This window comes from Gopherus evgoodei, chromosome 4 (assembly GCF_007399415.2).
Source record: "Gopherus evgoodei ecotype Sinaloan lineage chromosome 4, rGopEvg1_v1.p, whole genome shotgun sequence".
NCBI classification, from domain to species: domain Eukaryota; kingdom Metazoa; phylum Chordata; order Testudines; family Testudinidae; genus Gopherus; species Gopherus evgoodei.
Genome location: NC_044325.1, coordinates 11,198,292 through 11,217,080, shown reverse-complemented (window position 1 = coordinate 11,217,080; position 18,789 = coordinate 11,198,292). Strand labels below are relative to the sequence as shown.

Here is an 18,789-nt window from a genome sequence, read left to right as displayed (position 1 = left end):
ATTGTGCCCCATAGTCATTAGAACTACTGCTAATATTTCACTTAAAGGGAAAGGTTCTCCAAAGCAGCAAGGGTTTTATTTAGGAGGCTGACTGGCACACAAAGCAAGGAATTAAGGAGTAGGCCTACATGTGGTAACCATTCATGGCCCAACTGGGGTCTGTTTGTACCGTTTGACTTGATGGAATGTAGATGATGTGGAATTCAGTGGTTCCCTGTGGAGGCCAGCTCTGTAGGAAGTCTTCATAATAACGATCTCCCCACCTAAGGCACGCGGTCACAGCCAATCCATCTCTGTTTACATGCAGGCTCCCGCAACCGCTTTTCTTGCCCCACACAGTGTTTCACTGTCTCTCTGCCACCTAGAAACTGGGGAAACAAAACAGACAAACAAACGATACTGTTAGAACACAGCCTAGTCAGAGCAGGGACTCTTCCTACATTAGATGTAGGAACAAGACTCAATACAATGGTGCTATGATCCTGATCAGGGTTTCTGGGCAGTGGTAGGATACATCACCACCACCAACCATCCACATGCTGGAAAAGCTAGTCAGATGTACTCACAAGGTTTGATTCTACCTGGGGCTGCAACAGCCCTTAGCATGCTTTACATCTTCAAAGGCCTTTGCAAACAACACACACGCTCCGTTATGCTTTCTGCCTAATGGCACTGCATAGAGGTATGGTTTTCAAGGCTGAAATTAAAATGTTGAAGCAGTAAAATCGTCAAGACTGCCAGAAAATGATGCTAGCTTTCCAAGCTGAGTGACATACTCAATTTCAAAAAGTACAAACACATACTGCCAGGCTGCCTTAGAACTTTGTGGAAATTGTCCTCTGTTAACACCACATACAGAAATTAGCCAAAACAAAGCTACCATGAAGTATCTCCAATCTGCACTACAAAAAGAACAGGAGTACTTGTGGCACCTTAGAAACTAACAAATTTATTTCGGCATAAGCTTTCCACTTCAAGCTTATGCTCAAATAAATTTGTTAGGCCATGTCTACATCTAAAATTTTGCAGCGCTGGTTGTTACAGCTGTATTAGTACAGCTGTATAGGGCCAGCGCTGCAGAGTGGCCACACTTACAGCAACCAGCGCTGCAAGTGGTGTTAGATGTGGCCACACTGCAGCGCTGTTGGGCGGCTTCAAGGGGGGTTCCGGGAACGCGAGAGCAAACCGGGGAAGGAGACCAGCTTCGCCGCGGTTTGCTCTCGCGTTCCCGGAGCCACCCTGCAAACCGCAGGGAAGGAGACCTGCTTGCTCGGGGTTCCGGGAACGAGAGAGCAAGCCGGGGAAGGAGACCAGCTTTGCCGCGGTTTGCTCTCTCGTTCCCGGAACCCCGAGCAAGCAGGTCTCCTTCCCTGCGGTTTGCAGGGTGGCTCCGGGAACGCGAGAGCAAACCGCGGCGAAGCTGGTCTCCTTTCCCGGTTTGCACTCTCGTTCCCGGAACCCCGAGCAAGCAGTTCTCCTTCCCTGCGGTTTGCAGGGTGGCTCCGGGAACGAGAGAGCAAACCGGGAAAGGAGACCAGCTTCGCCGCGGCTTGCTCTCGCGTTCCCGGAGCCACCCTGCAAACCGCAGGGAAGGAGACCTGCTTGCTCGGGGTTCCGGGAACGAGAGAGCAAACCGCGGCGAAGCTGGTCTCCTTCCCCGGCTTGCTCTCTCGTTCCCGGAACCCCGAGCAAGCGGTTCTCCTTCCCTGCGGTTTGCAGGGTGGCTCCGGGAACGAGAGAGCAAACCGGGAAAGGAGACCAGCTTCGCCGCGGCTTGCTCTCGCGTTCCCGGAGCCACCCTGCAAACCGCAGGGAAGGAGACCTGCTTGCTCGGGGTTCCGGGAACGAGAGAGCAAACCGGGAAAGGAGACCAGCTTGATTACCAGAGGCTTCCTCCTTCCACGGAGGTCAAGAAAAGCGCTGGTAAGTGTCTACATTGGATCACCAGCGCTGGATCACCAGCGCTGGATCCTCTACACCCGAGACAAAACGGGAGTACGGCCAGCGCTGCAAACAGGGAGTTGCAGCGCTGGTGGTGCCCTGCAGATGTGTACACCTTCAAAGTTGCAGCGCTGTAACTCTCTCACCAGCGCTGCAACTTTCTGATGTAGACAAGCCCTTAGTCTCTAAGGTGCCACAAGGACCCCCTGTTCTTTTTGCGGATACAGACTAACACGGCTGCTACCTCTGAAATCTGTACTAGGTTGTTCCTTTCACTCCTTGTCCTTGCAGCAGACGCTATTAGCACTGTATTAACATTTGGACAGTAACAACAGCCACCTTCAAAATTGAAACCTAGAAGGAAAAAGTGAACCAGCACATGAGACCTGGAAAAACTCTCATGCATTAAAATGTGAGCTGCCAACAGCTTGTTCTACAGTGCATTGTTTGCTTCCTCTCTAGAGGACAATGTGCAGTGACGCCATAGTGAAGGAATGCCATTTTTCCAAGCTAACTGTAACACTGTGACCCAGAAGATTTACCATTTATTGTAGCAGGTTGTTTTACCCCTGTCTACTGCTTTGCACAACACTCTTCATGCTGCCCCTTTCTTACAACAAAATCTTGGTAGCGTAGACAAGCAGAATCTCCGGGCAGGAGGAGGAACTTGCGGAAGCCAAGTGTTTACTGAAATCAAAAATTCTGCAGCCAGGGAGCATAGCACAATCTGTTAGCAGGTGCCTGCCTGCCAAAAAGAAACCTTTCCCATCAAAAAGCAACTCTCTCTTTATAGGTCTATGAATGGCTCCGCTAATCAATACTTGGCTGATGTTGATTATACCTTCTCAGCAACTCCACCCACAGCCTCACTAACACAGCTCGCCTTGAGGGGGAGAGTAAATCCGACCATGACTCATTGAAAAACTAATTAAGGGTAACTTTCCTGCAAAGAGAAGGCAAGCTGGTTTGCATATAGATGCAAGTCTATGGTGGAGATTAAGAGTGGCAGCCATTTCACACACCCTTTGGAGGTGTGAAGGCAGGTCAATCAACTGCCCATATATGACTATGCAGGAGCTAAAAATAAAAAAAAGGTTACTCTGTAATCCTGCAGTCTTCACAGGGAAAAAGAAAATCAATGCTGAATATTCCTGGCACACACAAGTTTCTTGACAAATTGGAGAACAGAAAAAACACATTAGAATCATACAGCTGGCAGGGGGAATTAGAGAATTTCTGACTGACTCTGTGGAACACAGAACAAGAGTTTAGGTGGCTTTGAATTTGCACAACAAGAATGAAAGCTTCTTCCTAGAACACACGTTCATTAGCGCAGACACAGCCTAATCTGTGTGTATGACAAAGACCTATTTGCAAAGGTAAAATTGCAGCACAGAATATAATCTGTACTGTAAACCATTCCCACTACGTGGTGTTTAAAAAAAAATCTGGCCATGATAAATACATATGCAAATATGTGAGTAACTTGTGAGTTTCTATCAAGAATTTACACTTGGAATCTTCACAGGGATTTAAACCAAAAGTTACATAAAGGTCTTTACTTATATTCTGCCTCACCAGTGCCCAATGGGAGCACTTAGGTCCTTATTTTCACCCAGGCTTTGGTGTCGCTTCCCTTTTTTGGGCTCATCCACACTTGGATTTCAGACTCAGTAGGAACTGTCATGTGTTGCCATGAAATACTGTGCTGGTGCCCATGTAATGGCAACTGTGGCATTTTAAAAATGCCAGACACCTTTTGCATGGATTAAAAGTTACATACTGAAAGTGTTTCTGTATGCAATGTGCTTAGTTAAGTGCATTGTGGTAGGGTAATGCCAATAGAAGTATTTTAAATGCTTCTGAGCAAGTTAGTATTCACAAACTAGCCATGCACAGATACCATCTCCAAATCCTACCCAAACGATAGAAAGTCACACCAAAAAAAAACAAACAAACCAGGGTAGTGAGGCCAAACACAAGCTCCATGGTAAGGTTAAATTGCTCATTCAGAATACTGCAGAAGGAAGATAATCAAACTGCACACAGAACTGCATTAAAATAGCCAAGGGCAAATTCACATGGCATTTTGGAACAGGCTAAAAGTGGAGGTGCACCGAAGAGGGAAGTGTGTGTTGGGGGAGGGATAAGAAAAGCAGAGCCGAGAGACCTGTCATCAGTAATTCATCCGAGAAAGGTGTTATTAAATGTTACTCTATGGATAGCTATTGCACCCAATATAAGCCAGTTAAGGATATGCCATGTGGCAAGCAAGCATAAACCCAGTGTGGGTTTTAGTCCCCCTCTAGTGGCTGGTCCACATAAAGGGGTTAATTAGATTGCTAATGCCTCCAACTTCCTAGACCCACTTCTTCAGCTCAAGCAGTAGAGGTTTATGGTTTTGATCCAGACGTCCAGGATTCAGTCCCGGAAATGCTCACCACAACTCTATCACGGCTATAGAATGCTACTCTTGGAGAAGGTATTCCCACCAGGAAGTATTCCAGTTTCATCCTTAATTACTTTTTCATAATTAACGCAATACAAAGCTGTATGAAAAACAGAAAAGGGAACCTCATCCAGTTCTTCTCCTGTGCATTCCCCATCCCCCTTCCAGATAAGCATTGGGAAGGAATTCAGCCCCTCACTGTGTGCCTAGGCATATTTCCCCTTTAAGGCAATGGCTGGCAGGCAGCTCACCCTGTACTACTGCCACAGTTTGTGAAAACTGATATCTTAACTCAGCAAATACAGATGAGGGCAAACGCAGTCAAGTCTCTTAATTTGGGCAATGAGATACTGTACTATTTGAGCTCCAGAGGTATCACAGTAGCTAGGCCTTTTCTGGCATGGACTTGCTTTAAACTCTCAGCTTTACACCATAGCAACCCAGCTTACAAAATGAAAGGATTCAAACAGTTAGGCCAGGCCAGTCACTCCAGTCAGAAATGCATCTTCTAGCTGGAAATAGCAACAAGGCAGTGACCTATAGTTCTTCAGCAGAAACAAATGTACTGTTCCTGGCCAACAAAATAAACTCCTTTTGCCCATTCCATTTTCATTCAAAATTGTTTGAATGTGCCTGATCCACTGAGGAAGTATTATGGGCTAGACCTAAGAAAAGTCAAAATTGTGAAAAATAATGGTCCCTTAAGAGTCTATTGCTTTGATCTTTTGGTCAGCTAGGTACGCTCAAGGTGCTGTCATGCTAAACAAGGTTTTGTCACTACACTAGTTGGTTGAAAGACTACCAAGTCATTCTCAGGATGCTGTAGAAGTGATGCTAACTATGCCACAGATGAGGAAACATTCAACATAGTGTTAAAAGACTGCTGGGGGAAGTGGCCAGTCATCCAAAAGATGAAGTCAAATCCTGACCGCTTGTCATTAGAAATCCCACAGCAATTTCACAAAACAAGAGCATTTGTTCAAATTCCATTTTGGGTCGTAGCACTCCACCTATATCAAGTTCTCCCTACAGTTTTAGTTAGAGTAGTCTAAGAGATGTACAGTTTTCACTTTCGAGCCCTATCTGTTACTTACAAAGAGTGTGGAATCTATGAAAAATGCTCTGTAGCTTCCCTCATCTGAGAGAATCCTAGATAAATGCAAAATCATTGCTTATACTTCATTTAGTCTCAAAATTCACGTCTTTGGATGGCACAAAGCTATTACAGAAATTGGCAGTAGTGTGTAGGCCAAGTATAGTGGTGAGATATTCTATGTCAGAGCCAAACACCCACAGCCTCTTGGCTTATGAAACACCACTGACCCAAGACACTCAGGGGCCAACAAGAATAAAGCTCAATGGCCAGGAAGATACAAGGGGGGGGGGGGGGAGAAGGTGACCAGGCCCTTCAGTGGGAGCTACAGTAAGTGGATGTCAAAGAGAGTTGAGGATGCTCTGCATCTGACCCTGATCTTGCAAGAACAGGTTTAAGGGCCAAAGCGCAGGAGGAATTAAAGCCAAGAGTGAAGTAAAACCCTACAACACAGGAAACAGCTACCTACATCAATATGTACTATATACATACTGAACATTATTTTGTCCATGAGGGAATAGTGTGCAGGAATTGTGGTCATTGAATAGTACATACAACTCCACTCAAAAAGTGTACTGAGCAAGTTGTGAGGGTTTGGTTGTTAGTTTTTCAGCATCAACTACTCAGTTCATTGAATACAGGACTCCAGAAGTATCTGGCACAAACCAAGATTGTTTGGTAATACTTCCTAACTCAAGATGCTGTACCAGGTTTCCAAACAACATTATTTGGAGCAAAGCTAGACAAAGAAGCCACACCAAATGGCAGCAGTCACTACAGAGAGCAAGCCAGCCAGTGCAAGCATAGCCTCACATTACAAGAGACTACCCAGACGCTACTAGATTTGTTATACAAGACTAAGGGCAGGCCAGACTAATTCCCCAGCCACTGCATAATCTTGCACAGCTTGCCATGACAGATTTACGCAGGCTGAACACAAAGACTGTGTGGCTTTAAATAAATTCTTAAGATTCAGTATTCATTGCCATACTTGATAAACTTAAACATCATGAGATGATCAGGGAGTTGGAGAACAAAGGTGCTGACAGGAGCATAAAAATTAACACAGGCCACCAGCTAAATCATTAAAAGAATATGAAGTTGTTGTCTACTACCCTACTGGACTGTTCAATACAACTAGCTCAATGAAAAGTGGAGCTTCTCCTACGCTCTAAAGAAAGCCAGTTCTGTGTAATTATGTAAGCTTGCCACACCCAAAACAGAATAGCGGGAAGACATCAACAGAGCCTAACAGCAATATATAGAGCCATTGATGCAACTTTAATCCACCTGTTCAAAACCATTTACACCTCCTAAGCATTGTGCTCCCCGCTCCCATTCATAATCTCATAGACCACAGTGCTGATTTTTAGTAATTACAATGCTAAACAGCAGCAACAGAAGGAGGATAATGCAGAGGGGTAGGAAAGACTAAGCAGGCACACTTTAAATTTAAAAAACTGGTTTCAAAGATGATGTGCTGAGGCACTAAAGACCCAGGGCTTGGCTACACTACAGAGTTGCAGCGCTGGTGAGGGGGTTACAGCGCTGCAACTTAGGATGTGGCCACACTTGCAAAGCACTGCCAGCACTGCAACTCCCTGGTTGCAGCGCTGGCTGTACACCCAGTCGAGCCTCGGGTGTAGGGGATCCAGCGCTGGTGATCCAGCGCTGGTCAGCAAGTGTGGACACCCACCAGCGCTTTTATTGACCTCCGTGGTATAAGGAGGTATCCCAGCATACCTTAGAAGCCTCTCTGGTAATCATGCACACTCCACTGCCCTGGGCTCAGCTGACCCCTCCTTTAAATGCCCCGGGAATTTTAAAAATCCCCTTCCTGTTTGCTCAGCCAGGTGTGGAGTGCAATCAATCATTCAATCAATCAGAGACCATGCCTCCACGCCCCAAACGAGCCCCAGCATGGAACAATTCAGAGCTGCAGGACCTCATCAGTGTTTGGGGTGAGGAGGCTGTGCAAGCACAGCTGCGCTCCAGAAGGAGAAATTATGATACCTATGGGCAGATATCGCAGTCCTTGCTGAGAAGGGACCATGAACGGGATGCGTTGCAGTGCAGGGTCAAAATAAAAGAGCTGAGGAGTGCTTACTGCAAAGCCCGTGAGGGAAATCACCGCTCAGGAGCTGCCCCCACAACCTGCCGTTTTTACAAGGAGCTGGATGCCATACTTGGGTGTGACCCCACTGCCAATCCGAGGACCACGATGGAGAGTTCAGAGCAGGGAGAAGTAGGGGAGGGTGTAGAGGAAGCCGACAGTGAGGCTACTGGGGTGGAGGGAGACACCCCGGAGTCCCAGGAGGCATGCAGCCAGGAGCTCTTCTCAAGCCAGGAGGAGGCTAGCCAGTCGCAGGAGCAGGAAGTTGCTGGTGAGGAAGAAACTGAGGAGCGTGCTCGGGGTAAGCAGATTTTTATGTTTTGGGAGAGGAGGGTTTGGGTTATGGCTGCCTGCATGCATGCCTAAACGTGGAATAGCCTATTGATTTGCTCTATCACGTCTCTGTAATCTGCCTCGGTAATCTCTTGAAAAGTTGCAGCCAGAGCGTGGGCAATTTGCTTTCTCAAGTTTATCGGGAGAGCCACCGTGGTCCTTGTCCCGGTCAGGCTAACTTGTCCGATCCACTGTGCAGCGAGGGGTGGGGGGACCATGGCTGCACACAGGCAAGCTGCATAGGGGCCAGGGCGGAATCCACATTGCTGTAGAAGACCCTCCCTCTCTTCCCAGGTAACACGCAGCAGTGATATATCTGGCAGTAGGAAACCCTGTTGAGAATTTAGGGATACTTGAGTGCAGGGCGCCAGGTTCGCGGTCCCCCCCCAGCCCCGCGGTGCGCTCCAGTCTTCCCCCCCCCCTTCCCAGCACGTAGCTAGCCCCGCGGTGCTGTCCGGTCTCCCCTCCCCCTACTCAGCAGGCATCCAGTACCGCGGTGCGCTCCGGTCTCCCCCCAGGCCTCCCAGCAGGCATCCAGCCCCGCGGTGCGCTCCGATGTTCCCCCACCCCCCTCTCAGCAGGCATCCTGCCCCGCGGTGCGCTCCGGTGTTCCCCCACCCTTCCCAGCAGGCAGCCAGCACAACTGTGTGTTTTCCCCCCCCTCACCAGCAGGCCGGCATTAATGCGGACACCCCCTCCCCCCCCGCCAGCAGCTCGCCACCTTCCTGTTCACTACTGTCCCCTGTGCAGGACACCAGCTACCTCCTGTACCCAGTGCTGATAAACCCCAGTGACCCATCGGTCAATTACCCCTCCCAGGTGCAGTCGGGGCAGAAACACTCACTCCATTGCTCGCCATGCCTTCGCTTCCCTGGCCTCTCTGTGTTATGTGAGGTATGTCGGAAGGATGCTACAAAAAGTCTAAAAACTCCTTCACTGTGTGATAATAAACAATGTAGCCTCTGTGTATTACTTGTTTCTATCTATGTTTTTTTCAGTGACCTTGACTAATGCAGCCGGATCACCGGTCTCACGTCGTTTGCAGAACTTGAGAAAAAAACCCCGAAAATCAAAAGAAGAATTGATCAAATCAGTTATGAATCACTACAACAGAGAAAGTAGGAAGACGCAGGAATGGAGAGAGAAAATGTATGAATCGAGAGAGAAAATGAATGAGTGGAGGCAAACAGAAAGCAGGAGAAAGGAATTGACTATCAAAAAAACCACAAAGCAGATGATAAGCCTCCTGGCTCGCCAAACTGAGTCTTTCGAGTCTCTCGTAGCCATGCAGGCAGATATGTACCGTGGTAACCCACACCCCTCCCAAAGCTCTCTTTCCTGTTCCCCAGTATTTGCACAAAACACCTTTCTCCAGCAGCCAGTTCCTTATTACCCCCAGCTGCCCCCAACACCTGTACGATCACCTACCAGCCCTGAAAACTATAATTCTTACCCTGTGCACTCCACCCCCATTACCCTGCAGCATTGTAATCCTGAAGTGCAGCAGACATTGAACAGTAATCAAAACAGGACATATTCAAACCTCTGAATGTACAGTCCACCACCCTAACCCCCCTTGCCTTTTATGTACTGTATGCTGAATAAAGGATTTTATGGCTTTTACAATACATTTTATTATTGCAGGAAGTGGTACATATTGTACCCCAAGGTAGAACATAGCACAGCAATGGCACCAAACATTACTGTTGGCTCTCAGCATCAAATTGCTCCCTTAAAGCATCCCTTATCCTTGAAGCCCTTTCCTGGGCCTCCCTAGTAGCCCTGCTCTCTGGCTGTGCAAATTCATCCTCTAGGCATCGAACCTCAGAGCTCCATTCCTCACTGAATCTTTCACCCTTCCCTTCACAAATATTATGGAGGGTACAGCACGCGAATATAACAGCGGAGATGCTGCTTTCCCCCAAATCTAGCTTCCCATAAAGACACCTCCAGCGGGCTTTCAAACGGCCAAACGCACACTCCACAGTCATTCTGCACCGGCTCAGCCTGTAGTTGAACGGTTCCTTGCTGCTGTCAGACTTCCCTGTATACGGTTTCATGAGCCATGGCATTCAGGGGTAAGCGGGGTCTCCAAGGATCACAGTGGGCATTTCGACGTCCCCTACTGTGATCTTGCAGTCTGGGAAAAAAGTCCCGGCCCTCAGCCTCCTGAACAGGGCACTGTTCCGAAAGATGCGTGCATCATGCACTTTCCAGGCCATCCTGAGTAAATGTCAGTGAAACGCCCACGGTGATCCACAAGCGCTTGCAGAACCATGGAGAAATACCCCTTGCGATTAACGTACTCTGATGCCAGGTGGGATGGTGACAGAATAGGAATATGTGTCCCATCTATTGCCCCTCCACAGTTAGGGAAACCCATTTCTGCAAAGCCATCCACAATGTCCTGCACGTTCCCCAGAGTCACAGTTCTTCTGAGCAGGGTGCGATTAATGGCTGTGCAAACTTGCATCAGCACCATTCCAACGGTAGACTTTCCCACTCCAAACTGGTTCGCCACCGATTGGTAGCTGTCTGGAGTTGCCAGCTTCCAGATTGCAATAGCCACCCGCTTCTCCACTGGCAGGGCAGCTCTAAATCTCGTGTCCCTGCGCTGCAGGGTAGGGGCGAGCTCAGCACACAGTGACATGAAAGTTGCTTTTCTTATCCTAAAGTTCTGCAGCCACTGCTCGTCATCCCAGGCTTGCAGGACGATGTGATCCCACCACTGAGTGCTGGTTTCCCGAGCCCAAAGGCGCCGTTCCACGGTGCTGAGCACGTCTGTTACTGCCACAAGCAATTGAGTGTCTTCAGTGTCAGGCGATTCAATATCATCGTCTGACTCCTCACTGTCACTTTGCAGCTGAAGGAATAGCTCCACTGCCATGCGTGATGTGCTGGCAACATTCATCAGCAAGGTCCTCAGCAGCTCAGGCTCCATTTATAACAAAAATCTCAGAAATCGCGCTGCAGACTCACAATGCCGCCAAACTGCTCGGAATGTGTAGTAAAGCACCACGGGGCGTTGGAACAGGAAGCAGAAAGACCCGCACACTTCCTTCCCCTTCCCACAAGCCACAGCGCCAAAATGGGACGAGGTGCTCTGTGGGATAGCTGCCCACAATGCACCACTGCCAACAGCACTGCAAGTGCTGTAAATGTGGCCACACTGCAGCGCTGGCCCTACACAGCTGTACGAACACAGCTGTAACTACCAGTGCTGCAAAACTGTAAGTGTAGCCATGGCCTCAGTTCCTCAGACGAATGGTCAGTTACCAAACGAAAGGGTAGAGGACGAAGTTCTGTGCTGTAGAGTGTTCTAACTTTTCTAACACATTTCAGTTCATGGTGTCTACACTAATAAAAGGGCAAGAACTGCTCTCCACATAACAGACCTGTGACAAGGTCTCCAAAGACTGGCTTCAAGGTAACCATGCCATTTAAAAGTGACAAGAAGACAGACACGAATGAAGGCGAACCCGCATCCATTTCTGATCTCAACCACCCACCCACACACACACATACACACACCCGAGTCATCCCCAGCTGAATGTTTCTGTGATCAAGCCCCCCACTGGAAGGCCTCCAAGACGGGAAGATGTCCTACAAACACAATCTTTTGATGAAGTCTAGTAAATATCCAGCAGGACCATCTTATGATGTTTCTCCTTGAGCTTTTAGCCCTTTCAAAGCTGTTCCCACCTCCACCAGCCTCTTTCTGTCCAGGAGGCTCATTGTTTGATTGGAGCCCTGCTAGTCCTAGCAGCTATTTTCTCTGTATTGGTTTATGAAGAATGTGGGAGATACCTGTATTTCTTATAAACAGTAATTGTATAGGGGTACAAACTATCATGTGGCCTGCTGCATGGGGGCAGAGTTAACTCCATCCTAAGTGGTTTTTACACATCTCCAGGAAGGCAGATAATGACTAACTCAAATTCCTCATGCTTAATGAACAATACAGTGAATCTGCTGCTGGAAGCCTACCTCTGACCCCTGGTGAGATGCATAAACCAGACTGAGTAGTCCAGGGTTCCCAGGACTTACAAAGAAGCTTTGAACAAAACTGCCTGTGAACTCAGAGTGGGAGAGCAGGGCCGGCGCTTCCATGAGGCAACCCTAGGTGGTTGCCTAAGGTGCCAGGATTCAGGGGTGGCATTTTGTGCGCTTCCCACGGGGCGCACGGGAGCTTCTGGTTCCACTCTCGTCGCGCCACCGAAGGACCTTCTGCCGACATGCCGCGGAAAACAGCGGCAGGCAATTGAGCAGCTCAATGACTGCCGCTGTCGCCTGCGGCATTTTGGCGGAGGGTCCTTCTTCGGCAGCGCGATGGGAGCGGAACCGGAAAGTCCCGCGCACCCAGTGGGGAGCGCACAAAATGCCGCCCCCTAAATTCTGCCTGGGGCGCCAGAAATCCTGGCATCGCTCCTGGGGGAGAGACTGACTGGGGGACAGACTGAGATAAAGGCATAAGATGCAGGGGTGTGGCCTCTCTCACCCAGCCCCAATGCACACACAGGTGGTAACCAGGGGTGCTGTGATCTGGGGACCCAGTCTAGGAATGGGGCAAAATGCAGATTCCAACCTGAGAGAAATGAAGGCATGGGCCCATAACTTGGAAGTGGGTGCCCATGAAGAGGTCAAGTGAGGGGTCAATAGTACTGCTCACCCCAGAAACGTGACACACACACTTCAGACTGATATAGAACACTAGAAAGGACACTGATCAGTATGCTCTCCAGGCACTCTGGACATTACTGAAGAATGCAACAAAATGGATACCCATATACCTGGCTGAACATAACAAGACAATGCAACATAACATCTACCAACAGGAAACTCAGAACCTTTAGCCCCTCTCCAATATTACCCCACCCTTACAATTCACACAACCCACATCTCCAGATACCTGGAAAAAAGGATGAGCTTTGCAGCATCCCCTGAAGGTCCCCAGATTCAGACTGTCATTCAGGGGAAAAGACATATTCCAAAGTTGTGGGGCTCTCAGAGTACATCTAGTCAGTAGCCCCTTCTCATACATACCAACAGGACTTCAGCTCAAGCGCTTCTCCTGATCACTGTGGTAGTACGGCATGGCACAGGGAGAGTGACAGTCTCAGGTAGGCAGCAAAGCCGCTGAAATCTTTATAGATCCAACCAACAGCTTCAACTTCACCCAGAAAACCACAAGCAGACAGGCAGATGGAGCTGGTTGCATATGCTCACAGTGAGATACTCCACTTATCAAGCAGACTGACGTGATGATGCATAACTGAGGAAAGCAATTTATCAAGCAGGCCACCACATTCTGTGCCAGCTTCAGTTTTGGAATTATTTTAAGGCATAGCCTCACGCAGAGCACACTAAATTATCTAATCTCATGGTGACAGAGACATGAGTGACAGTCACAAGGTACACATCTGAAAGGAAAGGTCATAACCTTCTGCCTGTATGTAAATGATAAAAAGCTGACTGGTTATTGCTGCTACTTGGTCTTCTAGTAGCCACTGGGAGTCAAATCTGATTCAGTAATGATGGACACACTCAACTGAAGTGGCTGATACTATTCTTACCTTACTCCCCAGTTGCTTACCCCAGTCATCCATCATTACTTCAGTCTTAGGCCATGTCTACATCTAAAATTTTGCAGCGCTGGTTGTTACAGCTGTATTAGTACAGCTGTATAGGGCCAGCGCTGCAGAGTGGCCATACTTACAGCAACCAGCGCTGCAAGTGGTGTTAGATGTGGCCACACTGCAGCGCTGTTGGGCGGCTTCAAGGGGGGTTCCGGGAACGCGAGAGCAAACCGGGAAAGGAGACCAGCTTCGCCGCGGTTTGCTCTCGCGTTCCCGGAGCCACCCAGCAAACCGCAGGAAGGAGACCTGCTTGCTCGGGGTTCCGGGAACGCGAGAGCAAACCGGGAAAGGAGACCAGCTTCGCCGCGGTTTGCTCTCGCGTTCCCGGAGCCACCCAGCAAACCGCAGGGAAGGAGACCTGCTTGCTCGGGGTTCCGGGAACGAGAGAGCAAACCGGGAAAGGAGACCAGCTTCGCCGTGGTTTGCTCTCGCGTTCCCGGAGCCACCCAGCAAACCGCAGGGAAGGAGACCTGCTTGCTCGGGGTTCCGGGAACGAGAGAGCAAACCGGGAAAGGAGACCAGCTTGATTACCAGAGGCTTCCTCCTTCCACGGAGGTCAAGAAAAGCGCTGGTAAGTGTCTATACTTGATTACCAGCGCTGGATCACCAGCGCTGGATCCTCTACACCCGAGACAAAACGGGAGTACGGCCAGCGCTGCAAACAGGGAGTTGCAGCGCTGGTGGTGCCCTGCAGATGTGTACACCTTCAAAGTTGCAGCGCTGTAACTCCCTCACCAGCGCTGCAACTTTCTGATGTAGACAAGCCCTCACATAGGTTAAGCTTCTGTCAGCTAATTCTCATTCATACTCAGATTTTGCTAGGACACACAGTACGGTCACTGACTGCTTTAGTCTTCACTGAGTCTATAAAACAGGGATTAACACCCTGGGGGGTAATACCAGCCAAAGCAGATTTACCCCAGGTGCATCTATACAGGCAACACAAACGTTTGTTTGTCCTCCTTCACTTAGCATAGCAAAGGGGCCACTCCATTCTCTTTCTCATGCACCTGAACAGAGGGAAACTTTACTTGTGTGAATTTGATCTTGGGAACCCTAGCGTCAGCGCTTGCATGCTAGCAACCTTATTCATGTCAGGAAGTACATCACTGCCACAACCGTGTTTCAGATTATTTCATTTTTTTTTTTTTGAAGAACGTGCTTTAAAAACACCAATGGCGTGGGAGGGAGAGGCCCATGAGCAGGCAGAGGAGAGTCAAAGTTACGCATTACAAGAAAAAAGAGAAAGTTTAAAATTGAATCTCAGACGTTTATGGATTACATCAAATACAGTTCAAAAACATTGCTGATTCAACATTAGAGAGTGAAGGTTTTCGTTGGTTTTTTTTTAAATATGGTATTTGTGGAACAAGTCGTATTCCAGGAAACACAGCAATCCACCTAGAAATATTTTTGAACACTCTAGACATTGATAGGCTACAAACCAGATGACAAAGTTCAAGTTCTTTGAATGGATAATAAGAGAGACGACCAAAAAATACGAGACCAGGAGGCGAAGTATCTGACAGGTAATATGCACGGAGACATCTGTCCCAAAGGCATGTGAAAGACAAAACCACACAAGTAACTTTAGTGCTTTTGTTCTAATAAAGCACTTAAACTAACAGAACACTAAAGGGAGAATCTGTGTCTTCTTTTCCTAGATCATGTCACTTCAGGATGTCTCAAACCTGCAGCTAAGTATTTCCTCCACCATTCCAACACATGCCACACTTCAAGCTGGCCAGAAAACTTCAAATGAAGGACAGAGAAGGTCTAGAGCAGATCACCTGCCACCTACTGCTAACAAAGTATTTTCAAGCTCCCGTGATCAGTTTCAGTATGACTTTTTATTAATCCAACCATTTCCGACTAATAAGTAGCAGAATTAAGATTTGGCTACAGACACCACCTGTTAATTTGCCTGAGGATGAACAAGAACCAGCTCACTAGACTTGTTCTGCTTCTTCCTAGAAGGAAACAAAGAAGGGAAAACAACCCAGTAATTACCAATGCCATTATTGTGCTGGCAGCAAAAATTGTGTCATATGGACCACGCATTACTCCACTTTCTAGTTGGTGCTGGGCCACTCTTCTCCTTTGGCACAAGCTGCTTCATAACCTGTAGCAAGCCCAGAACAGAGAAGTAGTTTTACACTCTGACTTGTTTCAGAGCTGCTGTGTGCTTGGGTTAGTAGGTACAGGTAAAAACTGAGGCTACAATGCTTAGTGTTCAAGGCCACAATTTATGAGCTACACCTGAATCATACGACATGTAAAGCCCACAATTTGTTATGCTGTGGAAATTTCTAAATTAGCCTGTCAGCTGAGCTGCCACTACTTTTGTGGCCAGGTAGATGAGAGATATCTCTGAATCCTTCCCCAACATAGAGCAACATAATTTGCTCTAGAAATAGACATGTTCTCTCTCAGCTCTGGAGACTTCATGCTCTCATTTTAGAGCTATCTTGGGCTTTTCCTTTACAAGATTTGCTGGGTTATTCACCCACACGAGAGATGCTGGACGTGATAGCAGCAAGCTTCAATTGCAGGACAAGCCTACAGGCTCTCAATCCAGACAGTCTATACATGGAGAGGGGAAATTAAGGCACTGTTGTGACCACTCTGCACCTCCAACCTAGCGGACCCCAGACTTAGTGGCAAGGTGGTTGGGCTTGGGTTTTCTTATTTTGTTTTTGTGGGTTTTTGTTTGTTTTTAAAAATAGCTTTCTCCTCAGAAAAGCAATGTTACTTCTAAATAGCTTTTCCTGTAGATTAACAACATGATTGATTACGATGGTCAATCATTTCATAACTATCATTGCAGGCTTTCAGGTTTAAGGAGCATTTATGGCTGAAGAGACCAATTTGGCTCACCCTGGTAGATTTTGTAGAGGTGCTTGTGATCCTAGGTGCCTAGAGTAGCCCACACTGAAAATGCCAACGGCAGGGCAGGCTGCAAAGAGGAGCGCTTTGGTGAATACAGTTGTTAGATTCACCAACCAGTCAAATGGTGACTAGTGTGGGGGGATCAGGAGCACAAAGAAGCTGGAAAAAAAAAATCACACAGCCCCCTTTATTGCATTCCAGTCTCTGGCTCTCAATCAGCAAATAGGTCCAGTGAAGTGAGAAGTTATTTAAAATTCTATTCACTGTACAAAATGTTCTTCTGATCCCCAAAGGGCCAGTCACATTACCAGATCAATTTGGATCTTACCCAAAAATCACACTGCCAGCCAATGCTTTAATATCTAAAACCAAAAGCTTACTAGAAAAGAAAAGAACAGAACAAGAAGAGAGGTGTCATATGGCCAAAGCAATCAGATACATACAAATGACTTCAAAGTCTATATATCAGTTTCTTAGTAGCATTGGTGAGTTTGCTGGCTTGTAAAGTCTCTCTGGAACACATCCAAAGCTTGGATGTGTCTATCAGTCTTTTGTTCAAAGCTTCAGTTTGTAGACAAGTTACTCCACCGGTGAGCAGCATGACTGAAGAGCAATGGAGAAGATGCAGCTTCCTTTTTATATCCTTTGCTATGTAGCTTGTACATCCTCTGTCCCAAACACAGGCTCATAGCACATGGCATAGAAAAGCATTTGAAGTCTCTTGTCCACATGTCCTGCTGACCCAGGTATAGCCCCTAGCGTCTCTCAATGGATTCATTGTACAGCTGATTGCCTTTGATGGGCCATCAAACAGGCTAGATAATGCTGATGCAAATCTGTTTGGGGGTTTTCCCAAGAAACACAGAACAGGTTTGATATGCAGATATATCACACCTATTTATGACTCACGATACAAAGATACATACATATAAATAAGCTTATCATATTTAGAAAATAATAACTTTTCCACTGATACTTTACACGGGATATCTTGTAAGATTCATAATACTAGTATCAATAATATTATAAATAGTCACCCATATTCCATGCAGCATCACTTGTATAGTCTCTGAATATCTTTAAAAATGGGTTTCCTTTGCTCTTGGCAATTCGTTAGCCAGTTTTCAACTGCTTTGGTATACGCTTCTCCATGTGCATAACAAAACCTCTTCATCTAAACTTGCATCTTCAACTCCACTGATTCTATGCTCACCAAGACAATGTTGGCTATTTTATCTTGCCACTATACAAAATAGGTGACCAAAATTATGTCTCATGCAAAGTGAAACTAACATCACACTGATAAAAAGTCCATCTCGGCACCAGGGTAGACAGTGGAAAGCAACAGTTAATTGTTCAAAGACACATACCAAGGGCTGGATTCACAAAAGATCTTAGGCGTCTAACTGACACTTTAGGCACCTAAATTCCAGAATCAGGCCCTGTTGGGCGCTAAAGCCTGTAGGTGCCAAACTCATGCAGTGAAAAGCTCACTAGGTGCCTATGTTTTTGCCTCTGGGCATGCACACTGCAACCCCATGGCCAGCATCTGCATACCAAACTCAGGCTTAAGCCAGGGGAAGACAAGCGTACCTCTGCCTAACTCACCTGCAAGGCCCGACCCTGTGAGTATGCTCAGAACTCACCTGCCAGACTGAGCCCCTGTAGACAAGCTTACCCAAAACGGCCAGGGTGGGGATGAGGGGGAGTAGGATCTCCCTCATAACTTTTAGCCCAGCGGTTAGGGTACTCACCTGGGATGTGGGAAACCTCTGATTCAAGTCCCCTCCCACCCAAGGGGGAGAAGAGATTTAAACAGGGATCTGCTCCCAAGCCACAGAGCTAGGGGATATTCTGGTATGAGGTTCCCTCAGGCTCTCCTGTTGAAGCTAGTCCATTGTGGCTAAGTAATGTAAAAAGTCATTGGGGCAGGGGGACTGGATCCTGGGTTTCCCATCTCCCAGGTGAGTGCACTAACCACCAGCCTACAGAATCATTCATGCTCGTTCTCTCTGGCCCAATGATTCTTTCCATTATTTGACACCGTTCCACTGTGTATAAATCCCTTCTTCCACACAGGTGGAGGGGAGATTTGAACTGGGGGTCTTCCACATCCCATGTGAGTACCCTAACTACTGGGTTAAAAGATATGAGGGAAGTCCTCCTCCTCCCCGCGAAGGCCTTGCAAAAACAGCATAGGCACCTAACCCCAGGAGAGAGGGTTTGCAGCTGAGAATTCCAAGCTGAGTAGGTGCCTCCCTGCAGCCTGGACGTAAGTATCTATCTCTGAGAGAGAGGAAGAAAGGGGGGCAGGGGGAGAGAAGAGAGAGGCTTA

At 47.6% G+C, this 18,789-nt stretch overlaps 1 protein-coding gene across 5 annotated transcripts in view; it reads right to left on the bottom strand.

Annotated features, from left to right (window-relative positions):
- The window catches only part of FBXO34 (F-box protein 34), an 83,508-nt gene that overhangs the window by 8,411 nt on the left and 56,308 nt on the right, over positions 1-18,789 (bottom strand). For 3 of the 5 annotated variants that reach the window (XM_030562960.1, XM_030562963.1, XM_030562961.1), the window contains one exon: positions 170-368. In XM_030562960.1, coding sequence (XP_030418820.1) covers positions 170-246 — 77 coding nt within the window. In that variant the 5' untranslated portion in view covers positions 247-368. Of the gene's footprint in view, positions 1-169; positions 369-12,838; positions 12,930-12,972; positions 13,243-18,789 lie in introns of those variants that run through there. The other 2 variants (XM_030562959.1, XM_030562964.1) reach the window with 2 other exon arrangements.